The following is a 19266-nucleotide window of genomic DNA, read 5'->3' on the forward strand; positions in this document are numbered from 1 at the left end:
GTGATGTCATAAAAGACATCAGATCCTGACTCCGTTCGTCTTGGAGAAGAGGCAGTGTCAGGACACTGTATACACGTAGTGACTATCAAGGAAAGCTCCGCCTCCAGCGACAGGGAATGCAAAATGATGCAAACCGGCTACACTATTTTAAATGAGCTGAGATTGGAGGGCGAGCTGTGTGATGTCGTGATCAAAGCTGGCGGTGTGGAGTTCAAGGCTCATAAGAACATCCTCTGCGGCTGCAGTCCGTACTTTAGGTCAGTTCTGATCGGGTTCACAGAGGAGTTTACCTTTAAAGGGGTCTTCCATGAAAGACATTTATTTTCTATGCATAGGATAAGGGATAAATGTGTGATTACTGGGTGTCAGACTGCTGGGACCCTTAATCATCCAAGACTGGCACACCCAAATGCCCCATGTGAATAGAGCCACAGTGTGCATGCTCGACTGCCGTACCATTCACTTCTATGGGACAGAGATCAATGGGCTCAACAATCTCCCTCCGTCTCATGGAAGTGAATGGAATGGCAGTGGATAGTTGATGAATGTCTTTAACCCTAAAGGATGCAGCCTAGTTTGATACCTAAAGACGCAAAATTTGGGGAGGATTGTCATCTCCACTTTGCAAAAGCCATAACGTTTTCATTTTTCTGTGACCATGGCCGTATGAGGGATGCTCATTGCGTGGTGAGCTGTAGCTTTTATTGGGGTACCTACATTCTTGGGGTACCTACCATTTTGGGGTATGTACAACTTTTTTTAAATTATTGCATTTTTTTTGAGGCAAAATGAACAAAACAGTACTGTGCAGGGATGAACATTACTGGTGATCACATCATTCTAGAAAGCCCCCTTCATTCTGCTGATCTTTGCATGCCCCCTGTCCTCCCATCTTAAACCAACCTTCCAGTCTCAGGAACATAATTTGTCTGAGGACCAGAAGTGGGAATTATATTATTTGGTGTCTTCCTACTTCCCCATTCTGCCACTAATCCACTTGTTCCTGGGCCCTTCGATGGTGTTCCAAGATGCCCGTGGTACTGCTGACACTTCTGGATGCACACTATTAATTTGTAGTCAGACACTGCATGCTGCTTTCCAAATAGCAAGCGCTGACCAACCTGAGCAACGTCTTAGACTACAGATCTACCGTCTGTGTTCATTGTGCATCAGGTAGTCTAACAATCACCGTTGTCATCTTGGAAGACTCAAAAGGCGCCTCGGGAACAGGCAGATTGGAGACAAAATGGGGTGAAAGGATGGCACCGAATAACATACACTTGCTGATAAAAAAAGTAATGCACCAAGAAGCTGTTGGAGTTGAAGGAAACTTTCTTTGTGTGATTGTTATGTCGATATACGTAAGTTGTAGCTTATTGAAGTTGGCGTTCCACTTGTCCCATAGATGCTTGATTTGGCAAGGAAGTGTGACAATGTTGTTGGGCTTCCTGTGACCCCCTTTTGTGTGCGGCTGAGCATGATCCTGCTGGAAGCCGCTATGAGAGGAACACGTGGCTGCAGGATGTCCTGAACATAGGGGTGACTGACTGTCATATGCAATCCCCCCCCCCCCCCTCCCCTCCCATCACACCAACAGGGGGCAGTGTGCCGATCCACAACAAAGTCAGGATTGAAGCACTCATGACAAGGCCTCCATACTCAAACACGACTGTTGTTGACTCCCAAACCGAACCTGATTCATCGCTAAAGATACCATTCCATCCCGTAGCAGGCCATGTTCTCGTTCACGACACAGTTGCAAATGAAGGCAACGGTGTTGGGGTGTTAATGGGTGCCATGACACAAAACTTCCTTCCGCACCTGGAAATGGCAGAGACAGGGGTCTGTAATGAAGGTGCACATTTGTCTGGAGGAAGGACAACAAAAAAGCTGGAGCTGCTCATGTTTGTCGTCAGACCAAACGATCTTCTCTACTGGTGATCTATCTGGGCCATCCGGAGCCTGTTTGCCATGTGTGCATGCCCTCATATATCCACTGGCCCGACACCTCCTTACAGCGTGACGGGCAATTCGTGGAAGTAACTTTCCTGCTTTTTGCATTCCAGTGATGCTCCCCCTCTCAAAGTCTGATTTAATTCTTGTTAACTACAGATGAGTGAGCACCAAAATGTTCGGGTGTTCGTTACTCGGGACGAAATTTTCGCGATGCTCGAGGGTTCGTTTCGAGTAACGAACCCCATTGAAGTCAATGGGCGACCCGAGCATTTTTGTATATCGCCGATGCTCGCTAAGGTTTCCATTTGCGAAAATCTGGGCAATTCAAGAAAGTTATGGGAACGACACAGCAACGGATAGGGCAGGCGAGGGGCTACATGTTGGGCTGCATCTCAAGTTCACAGGTCCCACTATTAAGCCACAATAGCGGCAAGAGTGGGCCCCCCCCCTCCCAACAATTTTTACTTCTGAAAAGCCCTCATTAGCAATGCATACCTTAGCTAAGCACCACACTACCTCCAACAAAGCACAATTACTGCCTGCATGACACTCCGCTGCCACTTCTCCTGGGTTACATGCTGCCCAAGCCCCCCCCCCCCCGCACGAGCCAGTGTCCACAGCGCACACCAAACTGTCCCTGCGCAGCCTTCAGCTGCCCTCATGCCACACCACCCTCATGTCTATTTATAAGTGCATATGCCATGAGGAGGAACCGCAGGCACACACTGCAGAGGGTTGGCACGGCTAGGCAGCGACCCTCTTTAAAAGGGGCGGGGCGATAGCCCACAATGCTGTACAGAAGCAATGAGAAATAGAATCCTGTGCCACCGCCATCAGGAGCTGCACATGTGGGCATAGTAATGGGGAACCTATGTGCCACACACTATTCATTCTGTCAAGGTGTCTGCATGCCCCAGTCAGACCGCGTTTTTTTTATAAATAGTCACAGGCAGGTACAACTCCGCAATGGGAATTCCGTGTGCACCCACAGCATGGGTGGCTCCCTGGAACCCATCGGCTGTACATAAATGTATCCCATTGCAGTGCCCTGGACAGCAGAGCTAACGTCAGATTAAATGCAGGTGGGCTTCGGCCCACACTGCATGCCCCAGTCAGACTGGGGTTCTTTAGAAGTGGACACATGCAGTTACAACTCCGTGTGGACCGACAGCATGGGTGGCTCCCTGGAACCCACCGGCGGTACATAAATATATCCCATTGCAGTGCCCTGGACAGCAAAGCTAACTTCAGGTTTAATGCAGGTGGGCTTGGGCCCACACTGCATGCCGCAGTCAGACTGGGGTTCTTTAGAAGTGGACACATGCAGTTACAACTCGGTATGGACCGACAGCATGGGTGGGTCCCAGGAAGCCTCCGGCGGTACATAAATATATCCCATTGCAGTGCCCAGCACAGCTGAGGTAATGTGATATTTAATGCAGGTGGGCTTGGGCCCACACTGCATGCCCCAGTCAGACTGGGGTTCTTTAGAAGTGGACACATGCAGTTACAACTCCGTGTGGACCGACAGCATGGGTGGCTCCCTGGAACCCACCGGCGGTACATAAATATATCCCATTGCAGTGCCCTGGACAGCAAAGCTAACGTCAGGTTTAATGCAGGTGGGCTTGGGCCCACACTGCATGCCCCAGTCAGACTGGGGTTCTTTAGAAGTGGACACATGCAGTTACAACTCCGTGTGGACCGACAGCATGGGTGGCTCCCTGGAACCCACCGGCGGTACATAAATATATCCCATTGCAGTGCCCTGGACAGCAAAGCTAACGTCAGGTTTAATGCAGGTGGGCTTGGGCCCACACTGCATGCCCCAGTCAGACTGGGGTTCTTTAGAAGTGGACACATGCAGTTACAACTCCGCGTGGACCGACAGCATGGGTGGCTCCCTGGAACCCACCGGCGGTACATAAATATATCCCATTGCAGTGCCCAGCACAGCTGAGGTAATGTCAGGTTTAATGCGGGTGGGCTAAAAATTACTAGGATTACACTGTAGGCGAGGGCCCCAAAAAATTGGTGTACCAACAGTACTAATGTACCTCAGAAAAATTGCCCATGCCCAACCAAGAGGGCAGGTGAAACCCATTAATCGCTTTGGTTAATGTGGCTTAATTGGTAACTAGGCCTGTAAGCAGCCCAGTTAAAATAAAAATAGTTGGAGGTGCAAGTTTTAACGCTTTAATGAGCATTGAAACGTATAAAAATTGTTTACAAAAATTATATGACTGAGCCTTGTGGGCCTAAGAAAAATTGCCCGTTCAGTGTGATTACCTCAGGTTTCAGGAGGAGGAGCAGGAGGAGGAGGAGGAATATTATACACAGATTGATGAAGCTAAAAGGTCCCCGTTTTTGATGGTGATAGAGAACGTCCCACCTTCGTCCCACCTTGTGGGGTGCTTGGCCATCATATGCCTGCGCATGCTGGTGGTATTACGAGTAGAGCAGAAACAGAACGCTGTAATTAAATGTGCCGCTTATTGGCCTGAGGTTGGAGGCTGACTTCGCTTACGGAACGCACAGCAGAGCCAGGAAAGAATTTTGCGCAAGGCTGCTGTAACACTTAGCTGGCTGCGTATTAATTAGGACTACTACCCCCAGCACAGACGCAGTACACTGAGGACGGTCACAGGCAGCCCAAATAGAAAGTTTTTTCCCAAATTTTTTTGGAAAAGCCCACTGCCTATATAGACAGTATATCTCTTTCAGCTTTTTCACTGTCCCTGCCTCACCACTACTTGCCCTAAACTATGTAAAATTACTGCAGACTGTTTCCCTCTGGACAGGATGACAGCGGTGATGTAACGGCCAACGCAGAGCCAGGAAAGAATTTTGCGCAAGCCTGCTGTAACACTTAGCTGGCTGCGTATTAATTAGGACAACTACCCCCAGCAGAGACGCAGTACACTGAGGACGGTCACAGGCAGCCCAAATAGATTTTTTTTCCCCCAAATTGTTTTGGAAAAGCCTACTGCCTATATAGACTGTATATGTTTTTCACTGTCCCTGCCTCACCACTACTGGCCCTGGACTATGTAAAATTACTGCAGACTGAGGACGCAATGCTCTGCACGGCCTATATACACAAAAAAAAAAGTGCAACACTGCAAAAAGCAGCCTCAACAGTACTGCACACGGTCAGATGTGGCTCTAAGAAGGACCGTTGGGGTTCTTGAAGCCTAAAATCACTCCTAACGCTCTCCCTATAGCAGCTCCACCATCAGCAGCACTTTCCCTGATCTATGTCAGAACGCATCTGTTGCGAGCCGCGGGAGGGGCCGATTTATATACTCGGGTGACACCTGATCTCGCCAGCCACTCACTGCAGGGGGGTGGTATAGGGCTTGAACGTCGCAGGGGGAAGTTGTAATGCCTTCCCTGTCTTTCTATTGGCCAGAAAAGCGCGCTAACGTCTCAGAGATGAAAGTGAAAGTAACTCGTAACATCGCGTGGTACTCGTCTCGAGTAACGAGCATCTCGAACACCCTAATACTCGGACGAGTATCAAGCTCAGACGAGTACGTTCGCTCATGTCTATTGTTAACCCTATCATGTAGGTGTTTTCATTCATGGTTAGATGATGTTTTTATTCCCCATCTGCAGAGCATTGTTCACAAGTGTCCTGAATGATAGTGATGAAGTATATGACTTCCCAGGCGTCTCTCCAGACATAATGAAGTTGATTCTAGAGTATGCCTACACCTGGACAGTCCCGATCAACCCTGACAATGTGAAAAGTCTCTTTATTGCAGCGGATTACTTCAACATTCTCGGTCTTGTACAACTTTGCAGTGAATTCTTGATGAACCAACTATGCCCAGAAAATTGTATTGGGATCTATAAGTTCATCAAGCATTATTACTACCCCGAGCCCCAGCACAAGGCGTATACCTACATCTTACAGAACTTCGAGAACATCAGGAAGACCTCGGAGGAGTTCCTTGAGCTGTTGGCAGAAGACCTTAAAGCTCTTCTAGAGAAAGATGAGCTGAACATTAAACAGGAAGAGGCTGTATTTGAAGCCATTATACAGTGGATTGATCACAACCCAACAAGCCGGAAACAGGACATCTCACATCTTCTTCCAGTGGTAATGTTGACTATTAATCGTGAAATATTCACCTAAAGGGTTAATGGATTCAATCCAAATAATACATGATGACGTACTGTATTGCTCAGATATGCCAGTATGGGAATGGCGGTCTCACATGGCATAAACAATATGTGACCAAAGCTCCACCCATGAGGGACCAAATGGCTAGAAGATACCACCCTTTTCCTGGCAAGATCTTCCAGCCATTGGCTGATGTTTTGGCCACATGTAGTTGCTGCAATGTAGGACCTTATCAGGGAGCTTCTGACCACTTGAGTCACCATCAATTGGAAATAGGAGGGAGAAGGGTTTTTGTGGACTCTTTTACATGGCACAGTGCCACTTACATCTATCTATTTTAACTGCAGCAGCCCAGGTCAGACCTTTGGCTGGGGAGACAGCGGGGTACAAGATGGTAGGGGTCACAATGACTCTACCATCTCCACCCGGTACATCCAAAATGCAGCCTGGCCCGGCTGTGCGCAGGGAATAAAGTTAGCAACTGTGCTACGAACTTTCGGTACTTATCTGTTCATGTGACGCCCGTGCCTCTTCTGAGTGATAAGTCAACCAAGCCGAATAAAATAGTCGACAATCAAGAGGTAGTTGCAAACCAGAGGCAGGCAGTTTTCTTTTACTCACAATTTCCAACTTCGATTTTCCAAAAACAAAATACTGCAAACAGTCTTAGATACAAACCTCTTGGTACATTTTTCTTCTGCACAACCTCCAATACACTTGCAATTAAGAGTCACTCTTCCCCCAAAGTACAGATGTCATCAGTCTCAGTTTTCTGATGGAAGAAGTCTTGGGAGAACACTCCTGACATGGAGGGGAAACACATACCATCCTTCCATCACTTGCTACATCCCTTATCTCGCTTTTCTAGTGGCATTTTGCAGAGTCTTTGCTTATGCCAGACCTGTCCTCTGACCTGCATTAGCAGAGTGAGTCCTGTTCCTCGATCATGTACTTAAGCAGGGGAGTGTGTGACCATATCCGCCGACTACTTCTACAGGATCCGACGTTTGAGCTCTAGTCTCCGGGGTAATACATCCCATGAAAGATGAAATAGGATCGGTCTCTGCCCCGGCGGGAGCGTCAGAGTCTCCGCATCCTGCTCACATGTCCTCCTTCACCGACTACATCTCTACTCTCTCTACCCACTACTAACTGCACCCCCAACCTCGCTAAAGACCGATCATGCAACACAGAGCAGGTTAGGCCGACAGACACACTGACACCACCAAGAATGGTGACACCAACGCAAACACAAGACATAGACTAACATACGTACACACACCAAGGCACAAAGACAATCCACCAGGGGCAAACAAACACCAACCTAGAGATACCCTAACTCTGGGCCACTATATACCCATTTATATAGAATATACATATTCCATAGAGCGGTACACAGATTGTCATCAGAAAGGGCTTGGATGACTTTCTTGAGTGTAACAATATTACATCTATCACAATATTACATGTTATATCATGGATTACTTCAGAAGGGTCGGTGATCCAGGGATTATTCTGATCACCAGATTGGAGTCAGGTAGGAATTAGAAATGAGCGAGCATACTTGTTAGGCCTCATGTCAACTGGACAATTATAATTACAAAATCCGCGCGGGTGTCCCGCACATGTTTTCCACGGCCATAGGGATGCATTGGACACCCGCAGGTAAGTAAATACCTGCGGATGTCCTTTTTTCCCTGCCGCGTGGATTGCATGTGCGGGTAATCCCCCACAGTATGCTCCATTTTCTGCGGGTCTCCCGCAGACTTCCATAGAAACCCATGGAAGTCGTCCGTATCCGCGGCACACCCGCAGCTGAATTTCTGCTCTCCTGCACGGGGGAACAGGAGTTCAAGAAAAAAAGAGTGCACTGCGCATGAGCGCAGCATGCCTCCGGCGCGCAGAGCACATCCGCCAGGCTGCATAAGGAAGATCCGGCTGCAACGGAGGGAAGATCCGCTGCGTCCGAACAAGTAAGAAAAATCAATTTTCAGGCCTCATGTCCGCGGGAAAGGAGGGACCCGCTAGTCTACATGAGGCCAAAAGGCAATTTTCTTCAGAGAGCATTGCCTTTTTCAGGTAACTGCTGGCTCGTCCCTGAAGATTTAGGGGCAGGGGGGACGGGGGGCTGCTCGGGGCGGTGGAGGGAAGCGGGGTCGAGAGTGAGAGAGATCTCTCCCTCTAGATCCCCTCCGCAACCCCCCGCTCACCCCCGCGCCCCCCCCCCCCCCGAATCTTCAGAGACGAGCCAGCAGTTACTCGAAAAAGGCGATGCTCTCTCAAGTAAATCGCCTTAACAAGTATGCTAGCTCATCTCATTTTTTTCCTAAAATGAAGTTAATTGGCTTCTACATCATTAGTTTTCTTTTCCTTTCTCTGGATCAACATTGCAGAATAATAGGCTGAACTGGATCGACATATACCGTGTTTCTCCAAAAATAAGACACTGTCTTATATTAACTTTTGCCTTAAAAGAGACACAGTGTCTTATTTGGGGGGGTGTCATATGCTTACCCAGTCACCTCAGTGTTCGGGTCCCTCGTGCTGGTCTCCTCTGTCGCTGCTGCAGGCTTCTGTGTCCTCCTGCACACTGACAGAGCAGTTCTTCCTGGTACTGGGGCTTGAATACCCTGCCTCCAGCAAGCTAATGCTCTGATTGGTTAATCGAGCGCCACATCAGCCATTGTTATCGGGGAAACACGGTAGATAGATAAAATATATAAAAAGTCTACACACCTTTGTTAAAATGCCAGGTTTTTGCCATGTTAAAAAATTTGAAAAATCATTTCGGATTTATTTCCACCTTCAGTGGGACCCGTTATCTGTACAATTTCTTTGAGAAACGCTCTCATATCATTTAGAGTGAAAAAATAAAAAGAACAAAACTAAAATAATGTGGTTGCATAAGTGTTCACACCATCTTATAGGAGAAGGATATCAAAATATTTTCAAGGCATTACATATACCATGGACCACAGTGAAGAGGGTCAGCAAGAAGTGGATTATATTTGGCCAAACAGTTAGATTACGAGGAACTGGACGTCCCTCAAAAAGTGATGAAAAGACCAGAAAAAAATTGATACGGGAGGTGAAGAGGCCGACAGCAACAGTAAAGGAGCTGCAGGAGTTTCTGGCAAGTACTGGTTGTGTTGTGCATGTTATAACCATCTCCCATAGTCTTCATATGTCTGGGCTGTGGGGTGTGGGGGGCAATACAGAAGCCTCTTCTAACAAAGAAAAACACCCAAGCCCGGCTATGCTTTACCAAAACCTACATCAATTCTGCCAAAAGTCTGTGGGAGAAGATGTTATGTCTGATGAGACCAAGGTTGGACTTTTTGGCCATGATTCCTAAAGGTATGTTTGGTGCAAAACCAACACTGCCATGACCAAAGGACCACCGGACCCGCAGTGAAGATAGTGGAGACAGCATTATGTGGGGGGCTGTTGTTCTGTTGCTGGAACTGGGACTTTAGTCAAGGTGGAGGGAATTATGAACCATCCCAAATATCAGTCCCTTTAGGCACAAAACCTTAAGGCCTCGGCTAAAAAAGCTGAAGATGAAGAGGAATTTCACCTTTCAGCACAACAACGACCCAAAGCATACCTGCAACTCAACAAATGAATGACTTCACCAGAAGATCAAAGTTTTCAAACAACCCAGCCAGAGTCTAGACCTGAATCCCATTGAAGATCTGTGGATTGACCTGAAGAGGAGCCTACACACTAGATGCCCTCACAATCTAATAGATTTGGAGTGCTTTTGCAAGGAAGAGTGGGCAAAGATTGCCAAGTCCAGATATGTCATGCTGATAGACACCGACCCAAAAAGACTGAATGCTATCATAAAGTCAAAGGGTTCAGCAACAAAGTATTAGTTTTAGGGTGTGAAGATTTATGCAACCACATTATTTTAGTTTTTTTTATTCATCCACCCTAAAAGATTTCGGTTTGTATTTCAATGGAATTATACAGATAGTGGGTCACACTGAAGGGGGACATAAAGCGGAAATGAGATCGTTAGATAGATATTTTGCTACACCGTAGATGTAGACTTGTCACTCTTTTGGTTGTCATTGCCCTAATCTTTCTTTCTAGGTCCGCTTCGCTCTCATGGATAATGATTATTTTAACAACAAAGTCAAAACCAACAGCTATATAAGAGACAATGAAGAGTGTAAACCCATTCTGATTAAAGCTTGCAAGGCTTTCTACAACCTCAATATGGGTGGCCTCACAAGTCCTAACAATCCAATGAGCAGACCCCGTCTTCCTTCTGCCATCCTGTTAGCTATTGGTGGTTGGAGTGGAGGTGGACCAACCAATGCTATAGAGTCTTATAATGTTCGTGCCGATACATGGAAGAACATTATATGTGACCAAGAGTGCCTAAGAGCGTACCATGGAGCGGCATATTTAAATGGCTATGTGTACATCATCGGTGGATTTAATAGTGTGGACTATTTTAATAGCGTAAAACGCTTTGACCCAGTTGAGAAGACATGGCAGGAAGTAGCACCCATGCACGCAAAAAGATGCTATGTCAGCGTCACTGTCCTGGATGATAATATCTACGCCATAGGAGGCTTTGATGGCCATTTTCGCCTGAACACTGCAGAGCGATACGAGATGGAAACCAACCAGTGGAGTTTGATCTCCCCCATGAATGAGCAGAGGAGTGATGCTAGTGCCACCACGCTAAATGACAAGGTAACAACATGCTGATAATCAGTAGAGGGATGTTCTCCATTGCCATCCCAGTAGTAATAGTGTCCCCCTCTGCCACCCCAGTAGTAATAGTGTCCCCCTCTGCCACCCCAGTAGTAATAGTGTCCTCCTTTGCCACTCCAGTAGTAATAGTGTCCCCCATTGCCACCCCAGTAGTATTAGTGTTCCCCACTGCCACCCCAGTAGTAATAGTGTCCCCCACTGCCACACCAGTAGTAATAGTGTCCCCCACTGCCACCCCAGTAGTAATAGTGTCCCCCTAGCCACCCCAGTAGTAATAGTTTCCTCCATTGCCGCCCCAGTAGTAATAGTGTCCCCCATTGCCACCCTAGTAGTAATGGTGTCCCCCATTGCCACCCCAGTAGTAATGGTGTCCTCCACTGCCACCCCAGTAATAATGGTGTCCCCCACTGCCACCCCAGTAGTATTGGTGTCCCCCATTGCAACCCCAGTAGTAATGGTTTCCCCCATTGCCACCCCTGTAGTAATAGTGTCCCCCATTGCCGTTCCAATAGTAATAGTGTCTCCCATTGTTGCCCCAGTGGTAAAAACAGCCTTGCATCACTGTGTGGCTGAAGAATCTCCCCGCCACAGCTGTCAGAGAATTGCGGAGTTCTTCCATTGTTTTCAATGGGGCCGGCATTGCTGCTCCCACTCTCCTCGCCACTGCAGCAGTGTCTTGACAAGCTGTACTGTGCATCCAGAAACTGCGGTCGGCATAGCAATGCAAGTCACATGACCAGAGCCGGCTCATGAGATCTGCATTGCTATGCCAACTACAGGTTCTGGGTGTTCATTTACTCGGTACAGCCTGATTTGACTCTACTACAGCGGTGAGTAGAGCGGGTCACATTTGTCTATAGCAGGATTTACCAAAGTGTGCTCTGTGGAGCCCCTGACAATCACTCACGGAGCCCCAATTGCTCCACGGAGCACACTTTGGGAAATCCTGCTCTAGACATAGAGGGCGCCCCCTTGTCACAGTCCTGGGTATAAATAGATGATGGGAGAGATCTCAGTATTGTTCCCTATATATTTATACATAGTTATTAGGTCGCCCCTCAGCCATCTTTTTTCTAAACTAACCGTAATTTGGATTACCTCTCTGGGTATTGTAGTCCGCACATTCAATTTATTACATTAGTTGCCGCCTTTGAACCCGCTCAAGCTCTGATATGTCTTTCTTGAGTACCGGTGCCCAAAACTGTCCACGATACTGCCCCCTGTGGCACACCACTAGTAACGGTGACCCCTACAATACTGCCCTCTGTGGTACCTCACTAGTAACAGTGACCCAATCAGAGTAAGTACCATTTATAACCACCCTCTGCCTCCTATCACTGACCAGTTACTTACCCACTGACACACATTCTCACCCAGACCAAGCATTCTCGTTTTATATACCAACCTTTTATGCGGCACAGTATCAAATGCTTTGGAAAAGTCCAGATACATAAAATCCAGTGACTCTCCCCAGTGCAGTCTAAAACTTACCCCCTCGAAGAAGTTGATTAGATTGGTTTGCCAGGAGAGACCCCTCATAAGCCCATGCTGATACAGAGTTATATAGCTATTTTTCTTGAGGTCCTCCAGGATAGCATCTCTTACCCACAATGGAAGTCAGACTTACCGGCCTGTAGTTTCCAGGAGCACTTTTTGAGACAAGTTTTGTGCATCTTGCAACACAAAAAAACTCAGCCATGTAAATATAGCCTTAGACTAACCTAACAAGGAGAATAAGGTGCTGCTCACATCTGCAGTTGGAGTTTCTGTTTTTCTGTTCCATCATATGGACAGAAAAATGAAGCCAACATGGTGGCTCAATGGTTACTACTGATGTCTTGTAGCACTGGGGTTCTGGGGTCAAATTTGGCCGAGGACAACATCTGCAAGGAGTTTGTATATTCTCCCTTTGTTTGTGTGGCCATTTTCCCGCACTCCAAAACATGTTAATAGGTAAATTTAGATTTAGTCCCCCATGTGGACAAAAGCCAATATAAATAATGACAAACTGTGTACAGCGCTGCGTAGTATGTATAAAGGACGGCCCGTTTAATGCGAATGGAGGTGGGCGGCCGGACAAGACATCTGGTGCTCCGACTCATTCATTGCGCAATCATTGCTTCTATGTAAAAGCACTGGAGCGATTATTACTGGGATGACTATCAGGCACTTCACACCTGACAATCGTCCTGTGTAGAGGGGGCCTTAGGCCACTTTCACATTATGTTTTGTGAGTCCAGCGCTGGTTCCATCTTGGGTTCTGTCCTCCATACACTGTATGGGAGAATATGTGAGCCGGGGACCTCTTTGGTCTTTGGTCATACTTTCTACCACTGTCAGCCTTCTACACTGGATAGAAGAGCGCCGTGCTTTGGGATCCCCATCTCATATATTCTCTACTATGGTGCCATCCAGGTTCCATCCTTGTTTCTGCCCCCTTTCAGTTTTCTGCATGGAGGACGGAACCAGCGCTGGTTTCCCAAAACGTAATGTGACATCAGCCTTAGGGCGCCCACCCACTGGCGATTTTTTTCCCTGCGAAATTCGCAGCATTTTTTTCTCTGCAGGGGTCTATGGGACTTGTAATGTTAAAATCGCGATCGCGCAAAATCGCAATTTACCGCGAAATCGCGATTTTGCGCGATCGCGATTTTAACATTACAAGTCCCATAGACCCCTGCAGAGAAAAAAATGCTGCGAATTTCGCAGGGAAAAAAATTCGCCAGTGGGTGGGCGCCCTTAGTCCTCAACCTCTACATCACCTATCAGACTGTGCTTGAAGAAAATACTCCTTACTCCTTCTTCTATAATTCTACTAGTGAAGTCCGCTACAAGGACCCGTCACTCGGTATTTCTACTATATGTACAACTGGAAGTATAAAACTTGTGCCCATTATTATTTTTTCTACAGATCTACATATGCGGAGGATTCAATGGCAATCAGTGCTTGTTCACCGCCGAGATTTATAGACTGGATACCCAGCAATGGAGTACAATCGCTCCGATGAGCACCCAGCGTAGCGGAGTGGGTGTTATTGCCTATGGAGAAAAAATCTATGTGGTAAGGAGGACTCAGATTTAATACCTGTTATTAGACACAAAGCAAACCCTGAACATGTGGAAGCTGACCAACTCACAAAATCAGTGAATGTCATATTTCAGGACTTATTTTCCACTTTGAATACATTGGAAAGTTAAAGAGATACTCCGGGACTTTTACTATTGATGACTTATCCTCAAGATAGGTCATCAATAGTTAATAGCTGGGGGTCCGCTGCTTGGAATCACTGCTGATCATGCCTCCTCTGTGACCCCAGTTAGTAAAAATGCCTGTGGCCCTACTTAGTAATAATGCCCCCTCTGTAGCCCTGCATAGTAATAATGCACCCTCTGTGTCCCAATTACTCATAGTGCCCCCTCTGTGGTCCTACTTAGTAGAATTGGCTCATTTAGTAATAGTGCCCCAATTAGTAATAGTGCCTCATCTGTTGCACCACTTAACAATAGTGCCCCCTCTGTGGCCCTACTTAGTAAAATTGGCTCATTTAGTAATAGTGCCCCAATTAGTAATAGCCCCCCATCTATCGCACCGCTTAAAAATAGTGCCCCTCTCTGGTCAAATTAGTAATAGTGTGGCTCTACCTAATAATAATGCCTTTTCTTTGACCCACTTAGTAATAGTGCCCTCTCTGTAACCCTGCTTAGTGCCTCCTCTGTGGCTTTAGAAAGTAAAACCGGCCACTCTATGGCCCTACTTAGTAATAGTGCCCCCTATGCGCCCCATGGAGTCTCTGCGAGGATACTGGTCATCCACAATCTTCATACCCTTTTTCCTATGGCACCTTGCATGTGATGGGCATATACACCCCTTAAGGAATGCTGCTATAAAACTATATTGCTAGTGTCCTGAAAAAAAAATACTTACTTACTATGTGGCCAGCCAAGACATACAGTCGGAAGATGAGGTTGAAGATTCCTCCTCCACAAGTTCCTAACCTTAACACCAAAGCAAAAATGTATTATCTGAAATATTGCAGTGATCAGGCCATCGCAAGTTCAATCCCCATAGTTGGACTGAAAATAAAAATAAGTTTAATAAAGATTTTTTAAATATTACTAAAAAAAGGTAAAATTATAGTAAACATTCCCAAAACCCCCTTTTCCCCAGGTTTCACATAATATAATCAAAGCAATAAAAAAAATTAAAATCAAGGGTGCATTCACACAGATGTTAAAAGAGTTGTGCCCCGAATCCAACAGAAATAGGAGATGCTGCGATTTTTTTTACTCAGAATAACTGAATGGGTGCTATTTACATCTGATTTTCGGACTGACGGAAAAAAGTCTGTGTGCATGTACCCTAGTTGGAATCCCTGCATCTGTAAGAGTTTGTCCAGAACAAATTATTAAACAGCATGTATGCAAGTACTTGGATGAGATTGGAGTAATTAACCACAGGTCCAGAATATCAAAAAATCACATTAGTTAACACTAGAGATGAGCGAACCTACTCGGCCACGCCCCTTTTTCGCCCGAGCGCCGGGATTTTCGAGTACTTCCGTACTCGGGCGAAAAGATTCGGGGGGCACCGTGGGTGAGTGGGGGGTTGCAGTGGGGAGTGGGGGGGGAGAGGGAGAGAGAGAGGGCTCCCCCCTGTTCCCCGCTGCTACCCCCTGCTCTGCCACGCCTCCCCCCGCCCCCCGGCGCCCCCCAAATCTTTTCACCCGAGTACGGAAGTACTCGAAAATCGCGGTGCTCGTTCGAATAATAACTCGAAACGAGTAGGTTCGCTCATCTCTAGTTAACACCTATAGTGAACCTCCTAAGAAAAATAAGCAATGCCAAAGTTGCAATTTTTGCAATCTTTCCACTAAAATAGCAAAAAAACCTACATTTTGCCCTGCAAAAAAAACCCCTCACACAGCTTGACAGAAAACTAAAAAAGCTATTGGGATCAGAATATGGCGACAAAAAGCAAATTTTAAAGGGTTACTTCAAAGATTTTTTTTTATTGCACTGCATAGAAGTAACTGCAATACACAAAGGAAACCTCCAAAGTGTGACAGACAATCAGGTGGGGGGCTGGCATGGAAAAATGTGTTTTAACTGAAGTGGCCCTTTAAAAAAAAAGTTTATTTTTTTGAGTCGTAATACATAAAAACTCCCACGCACCTGATGATAAGATGCACCTAGGTTTTAGAGGAGGAAAATAGGAAAAAATATTTTCAACTCCCCCAGACCAGGCAGTGAGAGAGGTATTACAGGAGGAATAAAAAACAATAGTACCGCCTCGGAATGAAGAAAACCTTGTGTTACACCATGGTCGGACTGTGTATCAGAAGATATAGTAAGTGCAGGTGGTACGTGGCGCTCGTAGTATGGCAGGAGAAAGCCAATTGGTGGAGGCGGGGCAGTAGCTGCACTCACCACCAATCAGCGGTACGTATGGATGGCAGTGCAGAGGAGAACTGCTCTCCTCCCCTGCTATAAAGTGGACCAGAACGTCAGCTGTGGTATAAGAATGTGCAGTCCTTATCCTGCAGCTGCCGACTGGGTTCGAATTTCAGCATGTTCACTTTATAAGACTCACTGTCTCCCCCCCCCCCCCCACTGAGGGTGGCTTCACACGAGCGTGTTTTGGTGTGTACATAAGCGCGCACCCATGTACGTGCAAAAACATGCGTGAATGCAGGTCCGTGCATTGTTTTCAATGGAGCCGCGGCTGCTGCCAGCACCCATGCATTGTTTTTTTTAGGGAGGGGCTTTACATATAAGCCCTTCCCTGAAAAACAAAAATTTTAGTGTAAAAAAAAACTTACCTGTCCACCGCTGCTGTGTCCCCTGCGCGGATAAAGAACACATATGCTACATGCGGCAGATGTTTCCTTCATCCCCGTTAGTAAAAAGAATTCCCTGCTGCTACATCTGCCACATCTGTGACAGATGCAGCAGAGGAATTCTTCAATTCTCTACTGCAGCTGTCACATATGACAGCTGCGGTAGAGGATTCTGCTTTCCCTGAATGAATAACGGGCAAGAGCTGCCTATGATTGACTGAGCACCTCAGCCAATCACATTCAGCTCTTTCAGCAGGCGGGGATTTTAAATCCCCGCCTGCTGATAGATCAGCACCACAGAGCAGGGGACAGCAGAAGAAGACTCGGCTGAGCCCCTGCAGCTGAAGCAAGGTGAGTTTCTATTTTTTTTTTGTTTTTTACAGCACTTTCAGTGGATTTTCAGGGAGGGGCTTATATTTAAAGCCCGTCCCTGAAACCAATGGACGGGGTGCTAGCAGCAGAATACTCTACCGCAGCTGTCATGTGTGGCAGCTGCAGTAGAGAATTGAAGAATTCCTCTGCTGGATCTGTCACAGATGTGGCAGATGTAGCAGCAGGGAATTCTTTTAACTAGCGGGGATGAAGGAAACATCTGCTGCATGCAGCAGATGTGTTCTTCATCCCTGCGGGGGTCACGGCAGCGGCGGACAGGTAAGTATATTTTTTATTTATTTTTTTTACACTAAAATCTTTCTTTTTCAGGGAAGAGCTTATATGTAAAGCCCTTCCCTGAAAAAGAATGCAGGGGTGCCGGCAGACCATTGTTTTCAATGGAGCCGCCGGCAGCAGCAGTGGCTCCATTGAAAACAATGCGTGCATTCACTATGGTGCACGCATGTCCTATCTTTGCAGGCACACGCCAGTAAAGCACAGACATGTGCACACACCATAGTAAATGCAATGGGGCTAATAGACGAGTGTTTTGCACAAAATACACGCTCGTCTGAAGCCACCCTTAAGGTGGAAAAAAAGTGCATCTTCTAGAGCGAAAAATACAGTATATAAATTTAGCAGAATAAGGATAACGTCACTTTTGCCACATAGTGGATGCCATAAAACAAGACCCCCTCAAAAAATGGCGCAATTGCATGTTTTTTTCCATTTAACCTCACTTTACATTTTTTTAATACATTATATGATGCATTAAATGATACCATTAAAAATTACAGCTCAGTTTGCAAAAAAACAGGCCTCATACGGCTATAGAAACTGAAAGATAAAAAAAAAGTTAGAGCTCTTTAACTGCAGGTATGAAAAAATGATAACGAAAAGACATTAAAAAAGTCCGTCCTCTAATTAAACACACAGTTTTCACCCATTTTTACTTTGGGAATTTATATCACCCTTGTTTTATTTTTCAGGTTGGAGGTTTTGATGGAGTTCATCGCCTGAGAAGTGCCGAGTCCTACAACCCCATCAACAACACTTGGCATCCTGTATCGGCCATGTTTACAGCACGAAGTAACTTTGGCATAGAAGTTCTAGACGACCATCTTTATGTTGTTGGGGGCTTCAATGGATTTACCACCATATATAGTGCCGAATGCTACAATGAAAAGACAGATCAATGGTGTGATGTACAAGGCATTAATATCTACCGCAGCGGACTAAGTTGTTGTGTGATACCTGGTCTTCCCAATATCCAAGACTATGTGGCCAGCCAAGACATACAGTCGGAAGATGATGTTGAAGATTCCTCCTCCACAAGTTCCTAACCCTAAAACCAAAGCAAAAATGTACTATCTATCCAACAACAAATAAAATTTTTCCAAACTGAATGACATTGATTTCTTCCCAGAGTCCATGAGACTGAGGAGTTAAAATATGAACATCTAAGAGAGTAACACCAGTGCCCACAACCTGCTGGAAGAGCTTCTATTTTGGCCTACCTAACCAAGACTAAAGCGACACCATACCCCCCCCCCCCCAATTCATTTAGTTGCAAAATAATACACACCAACATGTTGCTTGACAGCGAAAAATAATGGTCACAGCAGCCTCGTTTTTAAATAGGTATTCCCAAGATTGACTTTAATCACCTATCCATAGGATAAGTGACAAAAATCTGATCACTAAGGGTCTCAGTGGTAAGACCCTCAACTATTCCAGAAACAAGATCCTGTATCCTCCACTTCTCATTTCAACCCCCCTCCAGTAACATGGAGATCGAATGAAGCAGTAACCGGGCATGTGTCAACTCCCTCTGTAAAATCCTGTTCTAAGGATGTTCTAGTTTCGGTATTGATTGTAGAGAGGGGATTCTCATGGACATACTCCTGTAGTTTTCCATTCAGGGTGTCATAATGTGAATTCATAAATGGACCATTGATGTTATATAGCTCTAGATAATAATTTCGAAACATGCTATAGATGGTTGTCGGCTCATGTGCTTTTTTGTCACCTGTAGGGGTTGTAAGATAAGGGATGAAGGTGTGGGAGGTGCAGGGGTGGAGGAGTCTGGCAAGGGGGTGGCCACATTTGTCAGCATGTTCATAGGAATATTTTTTATTCGCTGTCTGTAGTGGGCATGTTTTTTATTAAGTAAGGTTTTAAGCTCTAGCCTAGTGTTGAGGAGATCTTTTAGGGCCGACGGAGAGTGGGTAGATTTGTGAG

The 19266-nt window shown here is 46.2% G+C and overlaps 1 protein-coding gene across 1 annotated transcript; it reads left to right on the forward strand.

Annotated features, from left to right (window-relative positions):
• Positions 1–123: 123 nt before the first annotated feature.
• On the forward strand, positions 124–18368 carry LOC136586581 (kelch-like protein 10). Its single transcript, XM_066584713.1, has 5 exons — positions 124–257; positions 5575–6061; positions 10184–10795; positions 13728–13877; positions 18015–18368. The coding sequence occupies exons 1-5, from the start codon at positions 124–126 to the stop codon at positions 18366–18368; spliced, it is 1737 nt and encodes a 578-aa protein (XP_066440810.1).
• The last annotated feature ends 898 nt before the right edge of the window (positions 18369–19266 follow it).

The sequence above is a fragment of the Eleutherodactylus coqui genome, chromosome 12 (assembly GCF_035609145.1).
Source record: "Eleutherodactylus coqui strain aEleCoq1 chromosome 12, aEleCoq1.hap1, whole genome shotgun sequence".
Taxonomy (NCBI): domain Eukaryota; kingdom Metazoa; phylum Chordata; class Amphibia; order Anura; family Eleutherodactylidae; genus Eleutherodactylus; species Eleutherodactylus coqui.

Bases quoted from the DNA above. Each gene is read 5' to 3' on its own strand.
- LOC136586581 (XM_066584713.1), top strand. From the start codon at position 124: ATGATGCAAACCGGCTACACTATTTTAAATGAGCTGAGATTGGAGGGC. The intron at 258-5,574 runs GTCAGTTCTGAT...CCCCATCTGCAG, and splicing joins GGCTGCAGTCCGTACTTTAG to AGCATTGTTCACAAGTGTCC. The intron at 6,062-10,183 runs GTAATGTTGACT...CTTTCTTTCTAG, and splicing joins TCTCACATCTTCTTCCAGTG to GTCCGCTTCGCTCTCATGGA.